This window comes from Mya arenaria, chromosome 2 (assembly GCF_026914265.1).
Source record: "Mya arenaria isolate MELC-2E11 chromosome 2, ASM2691426v1".
NCBI classification, from domain to species: domain Eukaryota; kingdom Metazoa; phylum Mollusca; class Bivalvia; order Myida; family Myidae; genus Mya; species Mya arenaria.
Window position 1 is genome coordinate 50090782 of NC_069123.1, and position 26324 is coordinate 50117105.

At 40.4% G+C, this 26324-nt stretch overlaps 2 protein-coding genes across 2 annotated transcripts in view; both read left to right on the forward strand.

The window, feature by feature from the left end:
- Positions 1 to 21394, forward strand: part of LOC128215557 (mucin-16-like) — a 28783-nt gene extending 7389 nt beyond the window's left edge. Inside the window, exons 2-3 of the mRNA XM_052922247.1 lie at positions 100 to 21212; positions 21320 to 21394. Of these exons, the coding sequence (XP_052778207.1) occupies positions 100 to 21212; positions 21320 to 21394 (21188 nt within the window). The remainder of the gene's footprint in view (positions 1 to 99; positions 21213 to 21319) is intronic.
- A 1077-nt stretch (positions 21395 to 22471) lies between these two features.
- LOC128206573 (uncharacterized) lies at positions 22472 to 23907 on the forward strand. Its single transcript, XM_052909147.1, has 4 exons — positions 22472 to 22569; positions 23044 to 23163; positions 23387 to 23506; positions 23788 to 23907. The coding sequence occupies exons 1-4, from the start codon at positions 22474 to 22476 to the stop codon at positions 23836 to 23838; spliced, it is 387 nt and encodes a 128-aa protein (XP_052765107.1). The 5' UTR covers positions 22472 to 22473; the 3' UTR covers positions 23839 to 23907.
- Positions 23908 to 26324: the final 2417 nt, after the last annotated feature.

A 26324-nucleotide genomic window follows, 5' to 3' on the forward strand; every position in this document is an offset into this window, starting at 1 on the left:
TATGGAATACAAGACAAATTCAAAGACACACTGAAACGAACAGTTTGTTCAATTCAATGTTACCAACAACTAAACAAGAACCTACTATGTTGAATATAGAACATGCCGTCAGCACGACAACAGTGATGGGGTTTGTAGGTAAAGACGCTAATGCCGACCTAAACAATGCAACAAGCTTACATGCGGCCGATTCGACTGTGCGATCGCCCACAATAAGTCCACGCACTTCACAACACACTTCACAACATACCCAAAACTCAAAACAGAAACCAACAGAAAACTCAACTGAAGAATTCGTTCAAACCACTCAGAAGACATTAATTCTTGCAGACCAAGCACCAAACTTGTCAACGAAGTCATCAAATACGCACATCGATATCCTGGACGCAAAACAGACAACGTCGGAGGATTCATCTAAATTTGACCTTCAAACTGCCCAAACGCCACCAGCAATTACATATAACGAAAGTGCACCAGCGAAGCAGAAAACATCGCCTTCTGTTGTAAATCCAAACGATGAACATTCACATGATACAAGCGAAACAACAACGAGTGCATCGATCTTACCAATATTCAACGATTCCACGCAAATCACGTCGAAGACATATTCATCTGTAGCGACAACCTTGGATAATAATATTACACATAGAGCTACATCTGAAGCAATAGTGAGCGAAAACACAGCTTCTGATGTAAAGGCCTCAACGTCTGCGGCTTCTGGTACAATGTCAACAACTAAAGAATTTTCTGATTTTGAAAAAGAAGAAAAATTTTCTTTCGAAGCAGAGTTTTTTACAAAACAAGCATCCGCAAATTCATCCCCGATATTGGACACACATATGTTTGAAACGCCAGTACGTCCAAAAGATCCTGACACGACAACGAATACAACTGAAGCTTCGACGAGTAAGGTGTTGTCCGAGGTAACTTCAGATATAGACGAAACTATATTATTCAGCACGAGAATCAATGAAATATACAGCGAAAGTGGACAGAATAAACAACAAAGCAAAGAAACGTTAACGCAAACAGTTACATTAAATGATGTTACACATACAGATCAAACTAAGCCAAGCATAGCTGTGAACGATCCGGTAGCAGAAATCACAAACATAGTAGAAACATTCAGTTATACAAACTTGACGACCAGGCCTTTATCGTCTTCAAGAGAGATTGTACCAGATAGTAAAAGCAACATTCGAAACACGTTTTCATCATTGAGTGAAGGTGCTGGTTTAACAACATCATTTACTACAGGTAAAATAACTTCAAATATAACTGAACAGACAACCTCAAATTCTGAAAATAATACAACAAAGAAAACAAACAACGAAACAACCGCAAATAGTTTCACAGAAAGTGAACATGTAAAAATAATTGCACAGACAACTTTAAATCCGGAAAAGAATATAACAAAGAAAACACACAATGGTTTAATTGAGCATAGCGTCACAGAAAGTGGACGTTTGGATATAACTGAACAGGCAACATTGACTTCTGAAAATAATTTAACAAAGAAAACAAACTATATATCAACCGTAAATAGTTTCGTACAAAAAGAGATCAAAGGCACGCAAACGACAAATGGCAAAACTGACGATTCTGACAGTTCTTATTACACATATCAAACTACTATGATTCTGAACACCAATACGCCATCGGTAGTTTCAACGGAGCCGAACTCACCATATCCGAGGACCGTACCTAACAAAACAATTGAGAATACTGGCAGTTCTTATATCATAACTCCTACTACTTCACTCATCAACACTAAAGTGCTACCGGTAGTTTCAACAGAGCCTATTGCTGAACCTCCGAGCACGGTTCATGACCAAAAAAGTCAGAACACTGGCATAAATTATAACAAAGTTCCAACAACTTTACTCATTAGCACCAACACCCCATCGGTGGTTCAAACAGAGACAAAGATACCACCTCTGAGCACCGTTCCGGGGCAAGCATCGGGAAATAATGGCATATCTTATAACACAAGTCCAACTGTTATACTCCCGAGCAAAGGAACGACATCGGTATATTCAACAGAGCCAAATGAACAGAATCCGAGCACCATTCTTGACCATGAAACTGAAGATAATGGCAAAATTGATAACAAAGGTCAGACTACTTTAATTCTTAGCACCGAAACTCCATTGGAAGTCTCATCAGAGCCAAATGTACCTTCTCCGGGAATTGTTCCTGCCCAAGGAACTAATAATAGTGCCAATTCATATATCGGAAGTCCGTCCTCTTTACTCCTGAGCACCGAAACTGCATCGGTAATTTCACCAAATACAAAGTTTCCAATCACTTCTCCTGATCTTCAAGGTGAGAATTCCGCAAGTTCTCATAACACAGGTCAAACCACTATACAACTGAGCACCGAAACTCCATCGGTAGTGTCAACTGAGTCTAATGAACAATCTCCGAGTACCGTTCTTGGCCAAGAAACTGAGAATTTTGGCACTTCTTATAACGGCAACGCAAGTCCGAAAGATATACTACTGAGCACCGAAACGCCTTTGGTAGTTTCATCAGTGCAGACTCCGGGAACCGTTCCTGCCCAAGGAACTGATAACACTGTCAGTTCTGGTAACGCTCATTTGACTACTAAGATCCTTGGCAACGAAAATACAGTATTTTCAACAGAGCCGATTAATCCAACTCCGAACACCGATTCTAAGCAAGAAAATGATAATAGTGGCATTTCTCATAGCATAAGTTCGACCACAATATTCCTGAGCACCGAAACTCCATTGGTAGTTTCACCAGAGCGGAATGCACCACCGAGAACCATTCCTGGCCAGGAAACTGAGATAAGTGTCAGTTCTAATAGCGGAAGTCCGACTACCTTGCTCCTGAGCACCGAAGCTCAATCGGTAGTTTCAACAGAACCGAATCTATGGAATCAATTAACAGCTCTTGACCAAGAAACGGAGAATACAGGCATTTCTGAAAACACAATGCCAACAACTATTCTTCTCGGCAACGAGACTCCATCGGCAGTTCAAACAGGGACGAATAAACCACATCCGACTTCCATTCCTGAGCAAAATGAGAACACTGGCAGTTCTTTATACACTAGTCAAACAACCAAACAACTCATCTCCGAAACACCATCAGTAGTTCCAACACACCCGAGTACATCACATGAAAGAACCATTCCTGACCATGACACTAATAGTTCTGACAGTTCATATAACAAAAGTCCAACCATTGTATTCATAAACAACAAAACTCCTCTGAAAGTTTCAACAGATCCGAACCAACCCTGTAGCAGCACCATTCCTGACCTAGGAACTGAGAATACAAACAGTTTTGATAACACACGCCCTACTACTATACGCATGAGTAACAAAACGCCATCGGTAGTTTCAACAAAGATGAATGCACTACCTCCGAGCACCGTTCCTGATCAAAATACTGAATTTGGCAGTTCTTATCACATAAAACCGACTACTATTCTCAAGAGCACGATACCTCCATCGGTAATTTCAACACAAGCACTGCATGCACAGAATCCAGTCATAACTCCTGACCAACAAACTGAGAATACTGACATTTCTTATAACACAAGTCAAACAACTATATTCATGAGCATGGAAACTCCATCGGTAGTTTCAAATAAATCCGATAAGCAATCTCCTAGCACCGTTCCGGGCCAAGAAGCTGAGAACAATGGCAGCTTTTATAACACAAGTCCGACAGATATACTCCTGAGTACCGAAACGCCATCGGTAGATATAACAGGACCGAATGCGAAGACACCGAGCACGGTTCCAGCCCAAAACACTGAGAATACGGGCAGTTCTGGTAACAAACACTTGACTACTATTATCCTTGGTACCAAAACTATAGAAGTTTCACCAGAGCCGAATAAACCACCCCCGAGCACCGTTTCTCAGCAAATGAATGAGAACAGTGACAGTTTTCATTACATACATTCGAGCACTATATTCATGAGCACCAAAACTCCATTGGTAGTTTCATCAGAGCGGAATGCACCACCGAGAACCATTCCTGGCCAGGAAACTGAGATAAGTATCAGTTCTAACAGCAGACGTCCGACTAACTTGCTCCTGAGCACCGAAACTCGATCAGTGATTTCAACAGAACCGAATGCAATGAATCTGTTCACAGGTCTTGATCAAGAATCGGAGAATACTGGCATTTCTGATAACACAATCCCAACTATTATTCTTCTGGGCAACGCAACTCCATCTGAAGTTCCAACATACTCGAATGCACCTACTCCAAAAAAAATTCCTGACCAAGAAAATGAAAATACTGGAAGTTCTTTTGACAGAAGTCCTTTTATATTTATGAGCACTAAAACTCCATCCGTAATTTCAACAGGGACGAATAAACCACATCCGACTTCCATTCCTGACCAAACTGAGAACACCGGCATTTCTTTAAAAACAAGTCAAACAACTAAACATCTAATGTCCGGAACACCATCGGTTGTTCCAATAGACCCCAGTACATCACACGAAAGCAACGTTCCTCACCAAGTTACTGATAATACAGGCAGTTCATACAGCAAAAGTTTAGCTGCTGTATTCCTAAACAACAAAACTCCTTTAGTAGTTTCAACAGATCCGACCCAACCCCCCAGGAGCACCATTCATGGCCAAGGAACTGAGAATACAGGAAGTTTTAATAACGCAAGTCCTACTACTATACGGATAAGTAGCAACACGCCATTTGTAATTTCAACAAACCTGTATGCACCAAACCCGAGCACCATTCCTGATCAAGATAATAATAATAATACTGACAGTTTTTATCACATAAGTCAGACAACTATTCTCAAGAGCCTTGAACCTCCATCGGAAATTTCAACACATGAACCGAATGCACAAAATCAAATCACAGCTCACAAAACTGAGAATACTGACAGTTCTCATAACGCTGGTCAAACTATTGAGCTACTGAGCACCGAAACGCCACCGGTAGTTTCAACTGAGGTCAATGAACAATTTCCGAGCACCATTCCGGACCAAGAAACTGAGAATAATGGAAGTTCTTATAACACAGATATACAGATAAGTTCGACAGATATACTCCTGAGCACCGAAAAACCATCGGTAGTTTCATCTGAGTCCAACGAACATTTTCAGAGCACCGTTCCGGACCATGAAACTGAGAATAATGGCAGTTCTGGTAACAAACATTTGAATACTTTAATCCTTGGCATCGAAACTGCAACGCACCCGAATAAACCAACTCCGAGCACCGTTTCTGAGCAAGAAAAGGCTGATAGCATTTCTATTAACACAATCCAAACTACTTTTCTACAGAACAACGAAACTCCATCGGTAGTCTCAACAGAGAAAAATGCACCTACTCCAAACAGCGTTCCTAAGCAAGAAAATGAAAATACTAGCAGTTATTTTTACCTAAATTTGTCAACGATACTCATAAGCGCTAAAACTTTATCGGTAGTTTCAACAGAGACGAATGATCGACATCCGACCAACGTTCCAGACCAAACTGAAAAGACCGTTAGTTCTTTTAACAGAAGTCAAACTACCAAACAACTTATCTCCGAAACACCAGAAGGAGTTCCAACAGGCCATGAACAGAGTTCATCACATGAAAGAATCGTTCCTGACCAAGAAACTGATCATACTGGCAGTGCATATAACAAAAGTCCAACCGCTGCATTTATAAACAACAAAACTCCTTTGGTATTTTTAACAGATTCGAACCAAACCCCTAGGACCGACGTTCCTGACAAAGGAACGCAGAACACAGGCAGTTTTTATAACACAAGTCTAACTTCTATACGCATGAGTAACAAAATGCCTTCGGTTGTTTCAACAAAGCTAAATGAACAACCTCCGAGCACCGTTTCTAATCAAGATACTGATAATATTGGCACTTATTATAAAATGAGTTCGACTACTATACTCAAGAGCACGGAACCTGCAGCGGTAGTTTCCACACAGCCGAATGTACAGACACTGAAGACAGTTGATGACCACGAATTAGAGGATACTAGCAGTTATTTTAACACATATCTAAATACTATATTTCAGATCACCGAAACTCAATCGATACGTTCAACAGAGCCAAATGAAAAATATCCGAACATCGTTCCTGAACAAAACACAGACAATAGCAGTTCTTACAACACACAACCAACTACAATATTCCTGAGTACCAAAATACCTTCGGAAGTTTTAACACAGCATAAGTCAACACCTTCGAGCACTGTTCATGGCCGGGAAACAGACAATACTGGCGATCACTACAAAACAAGTCCAACAATTATATCCTTGGACACCGAACCTACACCGATATTCTCAACAGAATCAAATGAGCCATATTCGAGCACCGTTCCTGCTCATGAAACTGAGAAAACCGACAGTTTTAATAACAAAAGTCCGACAAATAATCGCCTGAGCAACAAACTTCAATCGGTAACATCAGCAGATCTCAATGCATATCCTTCTAGTACCGTTCATGACCAGGAAACTGAGAAAGCTGGCCGTTTCTATAACACAAGTCCAACAACTATACTCCTGAGCGCCGAGACGACAGAGGTAGTTTCTAAAGAGCGTAATACACCGACTCAGAATACGGTTTCTGATCAAGCAACGGAGAAGAGTGTGGGTTCTTATAACGCAAAACCTCCGAGCACCACTCCTGACCAAGAAACTGAGATTTCTGACAGTTATTATGACACAAATCCAACAGGAACACTCCTAAGCACTAAAACATCTTCGGTAATATCCGCAGATCCGAATTTATATCTACCGAGAACTATTTCTCAAGAAACTGAGAATATTGGTAATCCTGATAGCACAAGTCCAACTTCTTTACTCCTGAGCACCGAAACCCCATTGGAAGTTTCAACAGAGCCGACTGTCCCGACTCCGGGCACCATTCCCGACCGAGAAACTGTGAATACTGCCAGGTATGATAACAAACGTCCGAGTTCCACTCTTTTCGGTACAGAAACCCCACCGGCAGTTTTAAACGAGACAAAGGCACCAAATCCAGGGACAGTTTCTGAGCAAAGAAATGAGACCAGTGGCAGCTCTTACAACACGAGTCCACATTCATCACTCTTAAGCACCGAAACCCCATTGAAACTTACATCAAAGCTGAATGGATCTTCTTCAAGCGCAGTTCCTGACGAAATAGCTGAGAATAGTGCGAGTGTTAAAAGCAAAGGTCCGACTACAATACTCCTGAAAACCGAAACTCCATCATTGGGATCGACAATGTCTAATGGTCCGACAACGAATACTGTTCCTGACCAACAAACTGAGAATACTAAACGCTCGTACAACACAAGACCAGCACAAATTCTCCTGAACACCCAGATTCCATCAGTTATTTCAACACAGTCGAATGCATTACCTCCAAACACCGACCAAGAAACGAAGACTAGTGGTAGTCTAAATAGCATAAACCCAAGTACTATACTTCCGAGCATCGATACTCTATCTGTGGTTTCATCAGAAACGAATGCACAGACTCCGAATACCGCTTCTGGTCAAGAAACGCATAATACTGGCACCGTTCAGGACCAAGAGACTGAAAGTACTGACAGTATTTATAACACAAGTCATAACACAAGTCAAGGAACTATATTCATGAGCACCGAAATGCCATCGGATTTGTTAACAGAGCCCAATGTACCACCTCCGAGCACCATTTCTGACCAAGAAACTGAGATTCCTGTCCCTTCCTATAACACGATTTCGACTGCTATACTCTTGAGCACCGGAGCTCTATCGGATGTTCCAACAAAGTTGAACGCACCGCCTACGAACGACGCACCGAACAAAGAAACTGAGACAACTAGAAGTTCTCCAACTTCTTTACTCCTGAGCACCAAGATCCCATCAGTAGATTCAACAGATCTCAATGAATCACCTACGAGAACCGTTCCTGGCCAAACAACTGGAAACTCTGGCATTACTGGTAACACAAGACTAATTTCAAAACACCTAGGTACCGAAATTTCATCGGTTGTTCCAACTGACCCGTTTGCACCGTCTCCGACATCGCCCGAACATGCAACTGATAAACTTGTTAGTTCTGATAACCCTCATTGGGCTACTCTACTGCTGAGCAACAAAACTGCATTGGGGTTTTCAACAGAGCAAACTGCTGTAGCTCCTAGCATCGTTCCTGAGCAAGAAACTGATAGTAGTTACAGTTTTTATAATACACATCCTACTGCTTTACCCCTGAGCACCAACACGCCATCGGTAAGTTCAACAGAATCAAACGTACTACCTACGGGATCCTTTCCAGAAGAAGAAACTGAGAGAACAATTGTGCCTGTTATATTCTTGAGCACAGAAACACCATCGGGTGTTTCAACAGAGTCGAATGCACTTTATTCGAACATTGCTACAAACCAGGAAACTGAGAAAACTGGAAGTTTTGAAAATACAGTTCCAACTACTATACGTCTGAGCACTAGAACACCACGAGAGGTCTCAACATATTCGAATGCACCACATACGAGCACCGTTTCTGACCAAGCGACTGAGAAAAATGGCAATTCAGATAGCAAACAAAGTCAAACAATAATGCACCTGAGAACCAAATCTGCATCGGTAGTTTCACGTCCAAGCACCATTCCTGACCAAAAAACTGCAACTTCTGTCAGTTTGTTTAACACAAGTGCGACTACTACACTCTTAAGCAACGAAACACCATCGGGTGGTTCAACAGAGACCAAAGGACATCCTACGAACACCGCTCCCGACCAAGATACTGAGAAAGCGGGAATTTCTGATAACACAACTCCAACTATTCTAATGCTAAGCACCGTTATTTCATCAGTAGCTTCAACAGAGTCGAATACTTCCCCTCTTAACATTTTTTCTGACCAAGCGACTGAGAATACTGGCAGTTCAGATAATTCAAGTATAATTACTTTACACATGAGCAACAAAAACCTTTCGGTAGTTTCATCAGAGCCGAATACGCCTTCACCGAGCACCGGTTCAGACAAAGCAACTGAGAATACTCACATTTCCGATACCATTAGTATAACTATATTACAGATGAACACCGACACGCCAACGGTAGTTTCAAAAAGGCCGAATTCACCACCACCGAGCACGGTACCTGGTTACGGAACTGAAAGCACAGACAGTTTTTTTAAAACAAATCCAACTTCTACACCTTTGAACCCTAAAACGCCACCAGTAGCTTTAACAGAGCCGAATGAATCAAATAAGAACACCCATACTGACCAAGAATCTCAAAAAACAAGAACAAAAACTATACATCAGAGCAGCGGAACTTCATCGGTAGTTCCAACAGAGTCAAAAGCACCTCATTCGAGCACCACTCCCGACGAAGAAAGTGAGAAAACCAAAAGTTTTTATACCACATCTCTGACTTCTTTACTGCCGAGCACCGAAATTCCATTAGTAGTTACAACAGATTCGAATCCACATCCTCCTGGCACCGTTTCTGACCAAGCAACTGGCAGTTCTGATAACACACGTCTTACTTCTATACAACTAAAGAGCGAAACACAATCGCTAGATTCAACAGTCAAGAATGGACCCTCTCTCAGCACTTTGCCGAGCGTAGAAACTGCGACTTCTGTCAGTTCTTATTACACAGATGCGACAACTCTATCCTTTAGCACTGAAACATCATCTGATGTTTCACTAGAGTGGAATGCACCTCATAGGAAAACCGCCCCCAAACAAGAAACTGATAAAAACGGAGGTACTGATTACACAACCCCAACAAATATACTTCTTAGCACCGAAATTCCACCGGCTATTTCAACAGAGCCGAATGCACCTCCACCGAGCACCGTATCTGACCAAGAAACTAAAACTACTGGCAGCTTTTATATAACAAGGCCAACCACTATACTACTGAACAACGAAACGTCACCGGTGGTTTCAACAAAACCGAGCAATGTTGGTGGCAAAGAAACTAAGACTACTGACAGTTCTTATATCACTAGTTCAAAACCTATACTCCTCAATACCGTAACATCATCGGTAATGTCAGCAGATTCGAGTAATGTTCCTGAAAAAGAAACTGAGACTTCTGGCAGTTCTAATAACACATTTCGATCATCTTTTCCCCCTAACATCGAAGCTCCATTGGTAGTTTCAATGCAGTCAAATGCACCATCTACGAGTACCGTTGGCGATCATGCAACTGATAATGCTAGTAGTTCTTATAACCCAAGTACGGCTATTATACTGATGAGCAACGATTATACATCGGTAGTTTTATCAGAGTCCAATGCATCAGCTCCAAGCATCGTCCCAAAGCAGGATATTGAGAGTTCTGACAGTATTTATACCACAAATCCAACTTCTAAACACCATAGCACCGAAACGCCAGGGCTGTTTTCACCAGAGTCGAATAAACAATCTACGATCTCCCATCCAGAACAAGCAACTCAGAATACTGGCAGTTCTTATACCACAAGTTCAAAAACTATACTACTCACCACCGAAACGTCATCGTTAATTTCAGCAGATCCGAGCAATTTTCATCAAAAAGAAACCGAGACTTCTGACAGTTCTTATAACACAATTCGAACAACTTTTTCCCCTAGCACCGAAACTCCATTGTTGGTTTCAATAAAGCCAAATACGCCATCTACAAGTACCGTTACTGATCATACAACTGATAATGCTGGTAGTTCTTATAACCCAAGTCCGTCTACTGTACAGCTGAGCAACGATAATACATCTGTAGTTTCTTCCGAGCTCAATGCATCAGCTCCAACCATCGTTCCAAAGCGAGATATTGAGAGTTCTGACAGTTTTTATAACACAAATCCAGCTTCTATACCCATGAGCACCGAAACGCCAGCGCTGTTTTCAACTGAGTCGAATGAACCATCTACGAAATCCAATACTGAGCAAGCAACTCAGAACACTGGCAGTTCTTATATCACAAGTTCAAAAACTATACTCTTCAGCACCGAAACGTCATCGGAAGTTTCAGCAGATCCAAGCAATGTTCCTGAAAAAGAAATTGAAACTTCTGGCAAATTTTATAACACGATTCCAACAATTTTAGCCCTGAACTCCGAAACTCCATTTGCAGATTTAAAAGAGCCCAATGCATCATCTACGAGTATCGTTACTGACCATGCAACTCATAATGTTGCCAGTTCTGAAGATATAAGTCCGACTACTATTTCGCTGAGCAACGGTAATACATCGGTTCCATCAGAGCCAAATGCATCAACTGCAAGCATCGTTCCAAAGAAAGATACTGAGAGTTCTGACAGTATTTATAACACAAGACCAACTTCTATACCTGTGAGCACCGACACGCAATTTGTAGTTTTAACAGAGGCGAATGCACCTCCTTCGAGCACCTTGTCTGATTTAGAAACAGAGACTACTGTCAGTTCTATTAACACAACTATGACTTCTGTACTCGTGAGCACTGATAAACTATCGGGTGTTTCAAAAGTGTCGAATGCACCTCATACGAACACCATCCCCGACCAGGAAACTGAAAAAACGGGAAGTTCTGATAACACGAATCCAACTTCTTTACAGCTGAGCACAGAAATTCCACCATTAGGTTCAACAGAGTCAAATGCACCACATCCAAACACCGTGACTTCCAAAGTAACTGAAAATACTGGCAGTTCAGATAAGACAAGTCTAATAAGTGTATCCCTGAGAACCGAAAACACATTGGTTGTTTCAATAGAGCCCAATATAACATTTCCGAGTACCGTTCCCGACCATGGAACTGATAATACTGGTAGTTCTAATGACCAAAGTCCGATAACTATACCACTGAGCAACGAATCTACATCGGTTAATTCAACAGAGACTCGTGTACAAGCTAAAAGTACCATTCATGGGCAAGAAATTGAGAGCACTGACTTTATTTATTACACTCATCCAAATTCTTTTCCCCTGAGCACCGAAACACCATCGGTAGTCTCAAACGAACCGAAAGCATCACCTACAAGCATACTTGTTGAACCAGATACTGAATCTAACGAAACCAATCTGACTGGTAATCTAATGAGCACCGAAACACCTTCGGGTGTTCCGACAGAGTCGAATGCACCTCCTCGCAACACTGCTCCCAAAAAAGAAACTGAGAAAACAAGTAGTGATGATACCACAACTCTGACTACTTTGCTGCCGTTCACAGAAATTCCAACTTTAGTTTCAACTAATTCGAATGCATTACCTCCGAGCAACGTTTCTGATCAACCGACTGAGAACATTGGCAGTTCTGATATCCCAAGTCTCACTACTATGCACCTGAACACCAAAACTACATCGGTAGCTTCAACAACCCTGAATGAACCACGTCCGAGCACGTTGCCTGCACTAGAAACTGAGACTACTGTCAGTTCTTACATGACAAATGCGACTACTATACTCTTGAGCACAGAACATACAGCTGTTTCAAAAGTGTCGAATGAACCTTATACGATCACTGCTTTCGACCAAGAATCTGAGAAACCTGGAAGTACTCATAACACAACTCCAATTACTAAACTACTAAACACCGAAATACCATCTATATTTTCAACTAATTCGAATGCATTACCTCCGAGCAACGTTTCTGATCAACCGACTGAGAACATTGGCAGTTCAGATATCACAAGTCTAACTTCTATGCACCTGAGCACCAAAACTACATCGGTAGATTCAACAAACCTGAATGAACCACGTCCCAGCACCTTGCCTGAACTACAAACTGAGACTACTGTCAGTTCTAACAAGACAAATGCGACTACTATACTCTTGAGCACAGAACATACAGCTGTTTCAAAAGTGTCGAATGAACCTTATACGATCACTGCTTTCGACCAAGAATCTGAGAAACCTGGAAGTACTCATAACACAACTCCAATTACTAAACTACTAAACACCGAAATTCCATCTCTAGTTTCAACTAATTCGAATGCATTACCGACGAGCAACGATTCTGATCAAGTGACAGAGAACATTGGCAGTTCAGATTACACAAGTCTAACTTCTATGCACCTGAGCACCCAAACTACATCGTTAGATTCAACAATCCCGAATGAACCACGCCCGAGCACCTTGCCTGAACTAGAAAATGAGACTACTGTCAGTTCTTATATGACAAATGCGACTACTATACTCTTGAAAACCGAAACTATTGCTGTTTCAAAAGTGTCAAATGCATCTTATACGAACAATGCTTCCGACCAAGAAAATAAGAAAACTGAATGTACTGATAACACAACTCCAACTACTGATCTGCTCAGCACCGGAATTCCATTAGTAGTTTTAACAGAGTCGAATAAACCACTTCCAAACACCGTGTCTGACCTAGTGACTGAGAACACTGCCATTTCAGATAAGACAGGTCTTATAACTATTCAACTGAGCACCGAAATGCCGTCGGAGGTTACAGCAGAGCCGAATGTATCATCACATAGCACTGTTCCTAACGAAGCAACTGAGAAAACTCGCATTTCAGATAACACAAGTCAAACTTTTATTCACTTGAGCACCGAAACGCAATCAGAAGCTTCAACAAAGCCGAGTGCACGACCACCGAGCACCATTCCTAAGAATGGAACTGAACGCACAGTTAGTTTTTATAAAAACAATCTAACTTCTATACCCTTTAGTCCCGAAACGCCAACAGTAGTTTCAACACTTCCGAATGAACCATCTACGAACTCCCATCCTGACCAAGCAACTCAGAACACTGGCAGTGATTATATCACAAGTTCAAAAACTATACTCTTCAGTAACGAAACGTCATCGGTAGTTTCAGCAGATCCGAGCAATGTTTCTGAAAATGAAAGTGAGACTACTGGCAAATCTTATAACACAATTCAAACAACTCCAGCCCTGAGTACCGAAACACCATTGGAAGTTTCAATAGAGACCATTGCACCATCTCCGAATACCGTTACTGACCATGCAACATATAATGCTGATGGTTCTGATGACCGAAGTCCGACTTCTATTTTGCTGGGCAACAATACTACATCGTTAGTTTCAACAAAACCCAATTCAACAGCTCCAAGCACATTGCCTGATTTTGAAACTGAGACTACTGTCAGTTCTTTAAACGCAACTATGCCTACAATATTCTTTAGAACCGATACACCATCGGGTATTTCAACAGTGACGAATGCACATCATACACCATTGAGTCCCAAAACGCCATCAGTAGGTTCAATAGAGCAGAATACACCACCATCGAGCACCGTTCCTGACCAAGGAAATGAAAGCACAGGCAGTTCTTACAATCTAACTTCTATACCCTTGAGCACCGGAACGCCAACGGTAGTTTCAATGGATTCGAATGAACCATCTACGAACTCCATTCCTGACCAAAATACTGGCAGTTTTTATATCACAAGTTCAGAACCTATACTCTTCAGCAACGAAACGTCATCGGTGGTTTCAGCAGATCCGAGCAATGTTTCTGACCAAGAAACTGAGACTGCTGGCAAATCTTATAACACAATTCAAACAACTATAGCCCTGAGTACCAAAACTCCATTGGAAGTTTCAATAGACACCATTGCACCATATCCGAGTACCGTTACTGACCATGCAACTAATAATGCTGATGGTTCTGATAACCAAAGTCCGACTTCTATTTTGCTGAGCAACAATACTACATCGCTTGTTTCAACAAAACCAAATGCATCAGCTCCAAGCACATTGCCTGATTTAGAAACTGAGACTACTGTCAGTTCTTTAAACACAACTATGCCTACTATATCTTTGAGAACCGATACACCATCGGGTATTTCAACAGTGACGAGTGCACATCATACACCATTGAGTCCCGAAACGGCATCAGTAGGTTTAATAGAGCAGAATGCACCACCATCGAGCACCGTTCCTGACCAAGGAAATGAAAGCACAGGCAGTTCATACAATCTAACGTCTATACCCTTGAGCACCGGAACGCCAACGGTAGTTTCAACGGAATCGAATGAACAATCTACGAACTCCATTCCTGACCAAGAAACTCAAAATACTGGCAGTTTTTATATCACAAGTTCAAAAACTATACTCTTCAGCAACAAAACGTCATCGGTGATTTCAGCAGATCCGAGCAATGTTTTTGGCGAAGAAACTGAGACTGCTAGCAAATCTTATAATACAATTCAAACAACTTTAGCCCTGAGTACCGAAACTCCATTGGAAGTTTCAATAGAGACCATTGCACCATATCCGAGTACCGTTACTGACCATGCAACTAATAATGCTGATGGTTCTGATAACCCAAGTCCGACTTCTATTTTGTTGAGCAACAATACTACATCGCTAGTTTCAACAAAACCAAATGCATCAGCCCAAAGTACATTGTCTGATTTAGAAACAGAGACTTCTGTCAGTTCTTTAAACACAACTATGCCTACTATATCTTTGAGAACCGATACACCATCGGGTATTTCAACAGTGACGAGTGCACATCATACACCATTGAGTCCCGAAACGGCATCAGTAGGTTTAATAGAGCAGAATGCACCACCATCAAGCACCGTTCCTGACCAAGGAAATGAAAGCACAGGCAGTTCTTACAATCTAACGTCTATACCCTTGAGCACCGGAACGCCAACGGTAGTTTCAACGGAATCGAATGAACAATCTACGAACTCCATTCCTGACCAAGAAACTCAAAATACTGGCAGTTTTTATATCACAAGTTCAAAAACTATACTCTTCAGCAACAAAACGTCATCGGTGATTTCAGCAGATCCGAGCAATGTTTTTGACGAAGAAACTGAGAATGCTAGCAAATCTTATAATACAATTCAAACAACTTTAGCCCTGAGTACCGAAACTCCATTGGAAGTTTCAATAGACACCATTGCACCATATCCGAGTATCGTTACTGACCATGCAACTAATAATGCTGATGGTTCTGATAACCCAAGTCCGACTTCTATTTTGCTGAGCAACAATACTACATCGCTAGTTTCAACAAAACCCAATGCATCAGCCCAAAGTACATTGTCTGATTTAGAAACAGAGACTTCTGTCAGTTCTTTAAACACAACTATGGATACTATATTCTTGAGAACCGATACACCATCGGGTATTTCAACAGTGACGAGTGCACATCATACACCATTGAGTCCCGAAACGCCATCAATAGGTTCAATAGAGCAGAATGCACCACCATCGAGCACCGTTCCTGACCAAGGAAATGAAAGCACAGGCAGTTCTTACAATCTAACGTCTATACCCTTGAGCACCGGAACGCCAACGGTAGTTTCAACGGAATCGAATGAACAATCTACGAACTCCATTCCTGACCAAGAAACTCAAAATACTGGCAGTTTTTATATCACAAGTTCAAAAACTATACTCTTCAGCAACGAAACGTCATCGATGATTTCAGCAGATACGAGCAATGTTTCTGACCAAGAAACTGACACTGCTAGCAAATCTTATAACACAATTCAAACGACTTTAGCCCTGAGTACCGAAACTCCATTGGAAGTTTCAATAGAGACCATTGCACCATCTCCGAGTACCGTTACTGACCATGCAACTAATAATGCTGATGGTTCTGATAACCCAAGTCCGACTTCTATTTTGCTGAGCAACAATACTACATCGCTAGTTTCAACAAAACCCAATGCATCAGCCCAAGGTACATTGTCTGATTTAGAAGCAGAGACTACTGTCAGTTCTTTAAACACAACTATGCCTACAATATTCTTGAGAACCGATACACCATCGAGTATTTCAACAGTGACGAATGCACATCATACACCATTGAGTCCCGAAACGCCATCAATAGGTTCAATAGAGCAGAATGCACCTACATCGAGCACCGTTCCTGACCAAGGAAATGAAAGCACAGGCAGTTCTTACAATCTAACTTCTATACCCTTGAGCACCGGAACGCCAATGGTAGTTTCAACGGAATCGAATGAACAATCTACGAACTCCATTCCTGACCAAGAAACTCAAAATACTGGCAGTTTTTATATCACAAGTTCAAAAACTATACTCTTCAGCAACGAAACGTCATCGGTGATTTCAGCAGATCCGAGCAATGTTTCTGACCAAGAAACTGACACTGCTAGCAAATCTTATAATACAATTCAAACAACTTTAGCCCTGAGTACCGAAACTCCATTGGAAGTTTCAATAGAGACCATTGCACCATATCCGAGTACCGTTACTGACCATGCAGCTAATAATGCTGATGGTTCTAATAACCCAAGTCCAACTTCTATTTTGCTGAGCAACAATACTACATCGCTAGTTTCAACAAAACCCAATGCATCAGCTCCAAGCTCATTGCCTGATTTAGAAACTGAGACTACTGTCAGTTCTTCAAACACAACTATGCCTACAATATTCTTGAGAACCGATACACCATCGAGTATTTCAACAGTGACGAATGCACTTCATACACCATCGAGTCCCGAAACGCCATCAGTAGGTTCAATAGAGCAGAGTACACCACCATCGAGCACCGTTGCTGGCCAAGGAGATGAAAGCACAGGCAGTTTTTACAATCTAACTTCTATACCCTTGAGCACCGGAACGCCAACGGTAGTTTCAACGGAATCGAATGAACAATCTACGAACTCCATTCCTGACCAAGAAACTCAAAATACTGGCAGTTTTTATATCACAAGTTCAAAAACCATACTCTTCAGCAACGAAACGTCATCGGTGATTTCAGCAGATCCGAGCAATGTTTCTGACCAAGAAACTGAGACTGCTAGCAAATCTTATAATACAATTCAAACAACTTTAGCCCTGAATACCGAAACTCCATTGGAAGTTTCAATAGAGACCATTGCACCATATCCGAGTACCGTTACTGACCATGCAACTAATAATGCTGATGGTTCTGATAACCCAAGTCCGACTTCTATTTTGCTGAGCAACAATACTACATCGCTAGTTTCAACAAAACCAAATGCATCAGCTCGAAGCACATTGCCTGATTTAGAAACTGAGACTACTGTCAGTTCTTCAAACACAACTATGCCTACAATATTCTTGAAAACCGATACACCATCGAGTATTTCAACAGTGACGAGTACACATCATACACCATTGAGTCCCGAAACGCCATCAGTGGGTTCAATAGAGCAGAATGCACCACCATCGAGCACGGTTCCTGACCAAGGAAATGAAAGCACAGGCAGTTCTTACAATCTAACTTCTATACCCTTGAGCACCGGAACGCCAACGGTAGTTTCAACGGAATCGAATGAACCATCTACGAACTCCATTCCTGACCAAGAAACTCAAAATACTGGCAGTTTTTATATCACAAGTTCAAAATCTATACTCTTCAGCAACGAAACGTCATCGGTGGTTTCAGCAGATACGAGCAATGTTTTTGACCAAGAAACTGAGACTGCTAGCAAATCTTATAACACAATTCAAACGACTTTAGCCCTGAGTACCGAAACACCATTGGAAGTTTCAATAGAGACCATTGCACCATCTCCGAGTACCGTTACTGACTTTGCAACTAATAATGCTGATGGTTCTGATAACCCAAGTCCGACTTCTATTTTGCTGAGTAACAATACTACATCGCTAGTTTCAACAAAACCCAATGCATCAGCTTCAAGCACATTGCCTGATTTGGAAACTGAGACTACTGTCAGTTCTGTAAACACAACTATGCCTACTATATCTTTGAGAACCGATACACCATCGGGTATTTCAACAGTTACGAGTGCACATCATACACCACTGAGTCCCGAAACGCCATCAGTAGGCTCAATAGAGCAGAATGCACCACCATCGAGCACCGTTCCTGACCAAGGAAATGAAAGCACAGGCAGTTCTTACAATCTAACTTCTATACCCTTGAGCACCGGACAACCAACGGTAGTTTCAACGGAATCGAATGAACTTTCTACAAACTCCTTTTCTGACCAAGAAACTCAAAATACTGGCAGTTTTTATATCACAAGTTCAAAAACTATTCTTGTCAGCACCGAAACGTCATCGGTGGTTTCAGCAGATCCGAGCAATGTTTCTGACCAAGAAACTGAGACTACTAGCAAATCATATAACACAAGTCGAGCAACGTTAGACCTGAACACCGAAAATCCATTGGTAGTTTCAATAAAGCCAAATTCACCACTTCCGAGAACTGACAATGCAACTGATAAAACTGGTAGTTCTAATAATCCTAGTCCGACAACAATACAACTGAGCAACAATACTACATCGTCAGTTTCATTACAGCCCAATGCAACAGCTCCGAGTACCATTCATGAGCAACATATTGAGAGTACTGACACTAATACAACTACCATAACCATGAGCACCGACACCAAATTGGCAGTTTCAACAGAGTCGAATACCTCTCCTACAAGCATCCATCCTGAAATAGAAACTGAGACTACTGTCAGTTCTTATAACAACAGTTATACTGCCAAGCTGCTGAGCACCGAAACACCATTAGTTGTTCAAACAGAGTGGAAAGCACCTCCTACGAAGATCGCTCCTGACAAAGAAACTGAGAAAACCGAAAGTTCTGATACCACAACTCTGACTTTTACACTGCCGAGCACCGAAATTCCATTGGTAGATACAACAGATCCGAGCACCGTACCAGTCCAAACAACGGTGAATATTGGCAGTTCTGATAACACAAGTCTTTTTAATATACACATAAAGACTGAAACTCAATCGGTAGATTCAACAGTCCAGAATGAACCCTTTCCGAGCACCTTGTCGAACCTAGAAACTGGGTCTTTTGCCAGTTCTCGTCACACAAATATGACTACTATACTCATGAGCACCGAAACACAATCAGTTGTTTCAACAGAGTCAAATGAACCTCCTACGTACACATCTCCCAAAGAAGAAACTGAGAAAACTGATAGTTCTAATAAGACAATTCCAAATTATATACTGCTTCGTACCGATATTCCATCAGCAGTTTCAACAGAGTTGAATGCACTTCTTCCAAACACCGTTTCCGGCCAAGTAAATGAGAATACTGGCAGTTCAGGTAGGACAGGTCTAACTTCTACACACCTGAGCATCGAAAGTTCATCGGTAATTTCAACCGAGTCGAATGCAACTTCACCTAGCACCGTCCCTGACCAAGCAACTGAGAATAATCGCAGTAAAGATAGCACAAATCTAACTAGTATGCACCTGAGCACCGACACACCATCGGTAGGCTCAACAGAGCCGAATGCACCACAACAGAGCACCGTTTCTGATCAAGGATCTGAAAGCACAGACAGGTTTTATAAAAACAATTTAACTTCTTTATCACTGAGTCCCGAAACGCCAGCGGTAGTTTCAACAGAATCGGGTGCACCACCACTGAGCACCTTTCTTGATCAAGTAACTGAAAAAACAGACAGTCTTTATGAAAAAAGTCCGACTTCTTTACCCTTGAGTCCCGAAACGCCATCGGTAATTTCAACAGAGCAGAATGAACCATCTACGAACTCTCAACCTGACCAAGAAACTCAGAATACTGGAAGTTTTTATATCACAAATTCAAAAACTATACTACTGAGTACCGAAAGGTCATCGGTTATTTCAGTAGTTCCGAGCAATGTTCCTGGCTCAGAAACTGGGAGTTCTGGCAAATCTTATAACACTATTCCAACAACTAAGGCCCTGAGCACCGAAACTCCATTTAAAGCTTCAAAAGGGCCCAGTGCATCCTCTATACGTACCGTTACTGACCATGCAACTTATAATACTGGTAGTTCTTATAAAACAAGTTCGACTAGTATACAACTGAGCAACGAGACTACATTGTCAGTATTAACAGAGTCCAATGAACCATCTCAAAGTACCATTCAGCAAGAAATTGAGAGTACCGACAGTTTTAAGAACAGAAATCCAACTTATTTACCCTCGAGCACTGAAACGTCATCGGTAGTTTTAACGGAGTCGATTACACCTCCTACGAGCATCCGTGCTGAAATAGAAATTGAGACTACTGTTAGTTCTTATAACAACGATTATACTGCTACTATGCTGGGAACTGAAGCACCATCGGGTGTTCCAACTGAGTCGAATGCACCTTCTCCGAACACCGCTCCCGACAAAGAAACTGAGAAAACTGGAAGCTCTGATACCACAACTCTTACTTCTTCACTGCTGAGCACCGAAATTCCATCAGCAGTTTCAACAGATTGGACAGCACGTCCTCTGATCACCGTTCCTGACCAAGCAACTGTGAATACTAGTAGTTCTGATAGTACAAGTCTAACTACTATACACCTGAGCACCGAAGCTCCATTGGTAGGTTCAACAGACACGTATGGACCAGCTACAAGCACCTTGCCTGACATAGAAACTAAAACGTATGTAAGTAATTTTAACACAAATATGACTACAATGCTCATAAGCACCAGAACACCATCGGTTGTTTCAACAAAGTCGAATGCTGCTCCAACGAAGACCGCTACCAACCTAGAAACTGAACAAAGTAAAAGTTCTGATAACAAAACTCCAACTACTATACTGCTGAACACCGAAAGTCCATCAGTTATTTCAACAGATTCGAATGCAACACTTCCGAATGGAAATGACAGCACAGACAGTGTTAATAAAACAAAACCAACTTCTATACCATCGAGCGCCGAAACGCCGTTAGTAGTTTCAACAGAGCCGAATGTACCACCAACAAACACCGCTTCTGACCAAGAAAATGAGAATACTGGGAGTTCTTATACCACAAGTCCTTATAATGTTCTCCTGAGCACCGAAACGTCATCAGTAGTCACAACAGCGCCGAAAGTGCAACCTCCGAACACCACTCCTGAACAAGACGACACCACTTTACGATATACTACCAAAATAGGTAAAACACTAACTCAATTAAATCAACATACATTTTAAGTGTCAGAATCGTCTGGCTTACCATTTTTTCTTGTGCTGTTAAGAGACATGCTACAGTAGTATGGTTAATGATGTTTTCGATTTGATGGGTTTTACAGATTGGTGTACACAACAGGACATTTGCCCACAACGGTCTGATTGTGTGATGAAGGGTAACACCTTTGAATGCATCTGCAAATTTGGATTTGAAATGGAAAACAGTCTGTGTCAGGGTAAACGAGTTGTCTTTGTTGTTAATTTTAATTTGATTTTCACAATTTGACAGTAAATATATTATTTTTGACAGCAGCTAAAGAAAATGATGTTTGTAAGTTCTACAATCGTATTACACTGTTCTTTAACAAACCTGTCCTTATTGCCAACTTCAGATATCGACGAGTGTGTCTCGGAAGAAACCATTTGCATATCGAATTTGAATTCTGAATGTTCAAACACTTTTGGTGGATATGAATGCATCTGTCAACCAGGATTTCATCTTTCTGCAGACAATGAGTGTATAGGTAGAACCTATTATGAGTTCGTGTTTACCGTTATTGGAAACATGATTTTGCAAAAGTATCTGTATTCCTTTCAATAATATGTTTTTGTAATTTCCTTTAAGACGAGTTTAATGTTTTGATAACTTATAGTTCTTTTGCAGATGTGAACGAATGCAACAATAATGTATGCATGGTTGATTCTACCTGCAACAACACAGTCGGCAGCTACGAGTGTGTCTGTGATTCCGGCTTCCAATTTGACCAGGGACTGTGCATCGGTAACATTTATATCGGCATCAAATTGATAAAATAATGTGTCGTTAATGCGTTAACAAGCGTGCATTCTTGCTTTTACTTGCGTGGGATTATGAATTATATAACCTTATTGCATCTACAAGATCCTAAATCTGAAATGTCTTACCTTGGAAAATAGAAAATTAAGAGAAACATTTTACGATTTTAATTGTTAGGCTACTGTGCTCTTCTCTGTATATTTCATTGTGTTATTTATATGTCCGCTGCTATAAGCAAACATACATCATACAATGTAAAAACAGGCCCAAACCCAGAAGGAGAAAATTCAAAAATAAACCATTTTTAGGGGCAAATTGAGGCAAGGGCCCATACGACAAAGTACTATAGACATAAATATATCAACATCACATGAACAAACACTAAAAACAAACTTACATCACATTCACAAATACAAACACCACAAACAAACTATAAAGCCATGCTTTCTTTTGTTTTAGATACAGACGAGTGTGAAGATGCATATATTTGCTGGGCCAACTCAGATTGTATCAACTCTGTGGGCAGTTACAGTTGCCAGTGCCACGACGGCTTCGAAGCATCAGGGGCTTATTGTGAAGGTACAAGATGACAAGAAAGACTACTGATACCAGTTAATATATGTGACACGCACTGTCTAGCTATGATATGGTATGAGCACCATACAAGACTTTTGTAGCCTCGGCAAAGAAGTGTTATTGGCCATGATTGCTTTAATATGAAAAAATGGTAATTCACTTTAAAGTATTCCTCTAAGGACGTATAATCATGAGTACTTTTTAACAGATGTGTTATTTTCAACAGACGTTGACGAATGCCATGTGTTTGATGTTTGTCAAACCAACTCGATATGTAACAACAATATTGGATCGTACCTGTGCAGTTGTCAGGAAGGTTTCATCAACATCGCTGGCGCATGTCAAGGTACCATCTGCTGTCCTTATATCTAAAACTTTTATTTTCAAACATGACTTTTCGAAATGAGTTAACTTTTAAAATGCTCTCTCTGAGCTTTGAACAAAACTATTTTAGTGAAACAAGTCATTTTTTAATATTAGTTTTACACTCCAGTGTCGAATCAGTTTAATTTTATTAATTTTATGGCCTAACAAATCCATGTGTTTGGAATTTATTTCACATATTATTAGACTAATCCTTATAACACTCCTGTTATGTATTCATATATTTGTCTTGTTTTTTTCCAGATATTGATGAATGCGAGACTTACAATTGTCAGGAAAATTCCGTCTGTGTAAACTCGCCAGGGTCATTCCATTGCCAGTGTTTGGATGGGTTTGCATTCAAATCACCATCTTTTTGTGAAGGTACATGTATTTAGCGATGTACATTACAGATAAAACAAGACAAATTGACATATAGTAGTACAAAATTTGTACTTTTACTTTCTCGAGTCTCCCTTTTGCCCTTTTGATGGAATAGTGTTAAGAAATACCAGTGTAAACCCTCCGATAGTTAGTTCACTTGAGGCCACCTTTGTCCTTTTTCAGATTATTTTAATTTGATGCAGGACCGTTGAAATAAGTGGAAATTCCCTGCATGTCCTGACCAGTTTCGAGTTGTTTTTTCTTGAACAAGTTTCTTTATGGTATCATCTACTAAATTCCTCAATTAGTTTGTTAAATATTAGCCGACTGGAGAATCGGATATGTATTGCCTGTCAAGACTGTACTGGACAGTTTAAAAAATCTTTTTCAATAAAACCTCGGCATGGTTTCGAAATGAATTTAAAGACATGCTCTTTATGTGATCCTCTTTCTAATTCCTTCCAGCCATGTTCATTGCTTACGCAAGCATGGTTTCCATGGACCTTGCTGGGTTTCCTTATACAATTGTAGTAAAATATTCTCTAAAACAACTGTTCTCATTAAAAATAAGTTCACATAATTTGTAATGTGTCCTGGGTGAGAACTTTTTGAAGCTATAGCAGTGAAAATTGGACCATGTGTAACTGTCTTTCCATGTATAACCATGACATTGAGCAATTTTTATATTTCTGCTGCAGCAATGACATTTTGACTTTGAGTACAGTTTTGCTAAAGAATACACATGTATCAAAATTGTCATCGTATGATCATGACCACTTCCTTTCACTGACTTTAGTTTTGATATCATTTAAAGCAGTTCAATTTGGAAAATGTTTACGGCAATACAATATTTCAGTATTGCCCGCAGTCTTTGATCCCTTTCTTATTTCTGGATCCACAACAATAAACAGTACTTGACTGGTAAAAGAATTATCATCGCAGTTCTAAGGTACTGCTTGTGTCTAACAAAATGCAGCAGATTTTCTTTAATTTCAAACAAAACTAAAATTTTACTCATGCCATCCCAACACTGTTGTTTTGTTTTCTATTTAGTTTTATATACAATATAACATGTAGTTTAGAGAGTTGCCCGCATTTCATATCACGCTGTTTGGACATAGATATAGATGAGTGTAGCACCCTCACGTGTAGCGAGAGGGAAACATGTCGAAACTTACCGGGTTCCTTTGTGTGCGACTGTGAACCAGGATTCTACAGAAGCTCAAACCAGTGCGAAGGTAGACAGTTTATTGTTGTTTTATTTCAAAGAAGAATCTTAAACAGTACAAAAAGAAAAGAAAAATACAATTGTCTATTTATATAAATTGATAATAAGTGCGGAGAAACCATTAGACCTTACCCTAAATACAATGTACATGTATATCAGCTTCTTTTTCTTTGTTTTTCTGGAAAGACATCAATGAGTGTGAGAAAAGACCTTGTCCTCCTAACGCCTCTTGCAGTAACACATTGGGAAGCTTTGAATGTCACTGTTTGCCAGATTTCTACATGACTGAAAATGGACTATGTAAAGGTACATGTATGTTTGTATTACAAGTAGCCGAAGTACCATTGAGTTATTTCCCTTACTTAGAAGTACGCCATTGCTATCACGCTTTATCATAAGACATTGGTAAATGTTGTCATTTTATGTACTGGTAGAGTACCTAAATCGGAACACTTTCGGCACTATTTTTGAAATATTTTTAGTTAGACTTGCACCACAACCACAAAATTTTCCATCAGCATACTAGGATTCAAGACCAATTGGTTGATATAAATGGCATTTTTCAAGATACTACCAATCTGCTTGAAAAGTACTTCATTAACCGCACAATTAAGGACTGCCATTTTCGTCCTCGGAGTACCTAAATATGGAACAGCTTTAATTTGTTATTTATTTTTATGTATTCTTTAAAAAATATTGCTCCATGATTTGTTTAGGTAAATTAATAATTTATGTTATTTCCAACTTGTTTTTTTCTGTCATTTTTGTCAGTAAAATTTAATGGTTTCAATAAAATACAGGCTGTACCAGTACGTTGTGATTGTGGCAAGCATGAAGTTTTTTCCCCGCAGGCCATGTATTGACATTTGAACATGAACATCTTTAAATGATAGCAGTATTTGAAATACTTACCGGAAAATTGTGTTCTTTGGAATTTGTATCTAAGACAAATGTCTTTATTGATTAAAATCGTAAATAAACTGATCTCGATTGGAAAAAACACTTTTATAATGGGTGTTCCATATTAAGGTACTGTTCCGATTTAGGTACTCGCCCAGTAAGGGTAACGTTTTTAAAGATTATCAAAGAAATTTCTAGTTATAAACTTCATTATAAAGTGTAGTTTTATTTTTGTTACTATACAAATTGGGTGGGGGAGGCAAAACTTAAAACAAATCAGAATCATGTT

Excerpts from the sequence above, each read along its gene's own strand:
- LOC128206573 (XM_052909147.1), top strand. The coding sequence starts at position 22,474 with ATGTATGCATGGTTGATTCTACCTGCAACAACACAGTCGGCAGCTACG. Across the intron at positions 22,570-23,043 it reads TGACCAGGGACTGTGCATCG|ATACAGACGAGTGTGAAGAT; the intron begins GTAACATTTATA and ends CTTTTGTTTTAG. Across the intron at positions 23,507-23,787 it reads CATCGCTGGCGCATGTCAAG|ATATTGATGAATGCGAGACT; the intron begins GTACCATCTGCT and ends GTTTTTTTCCAG.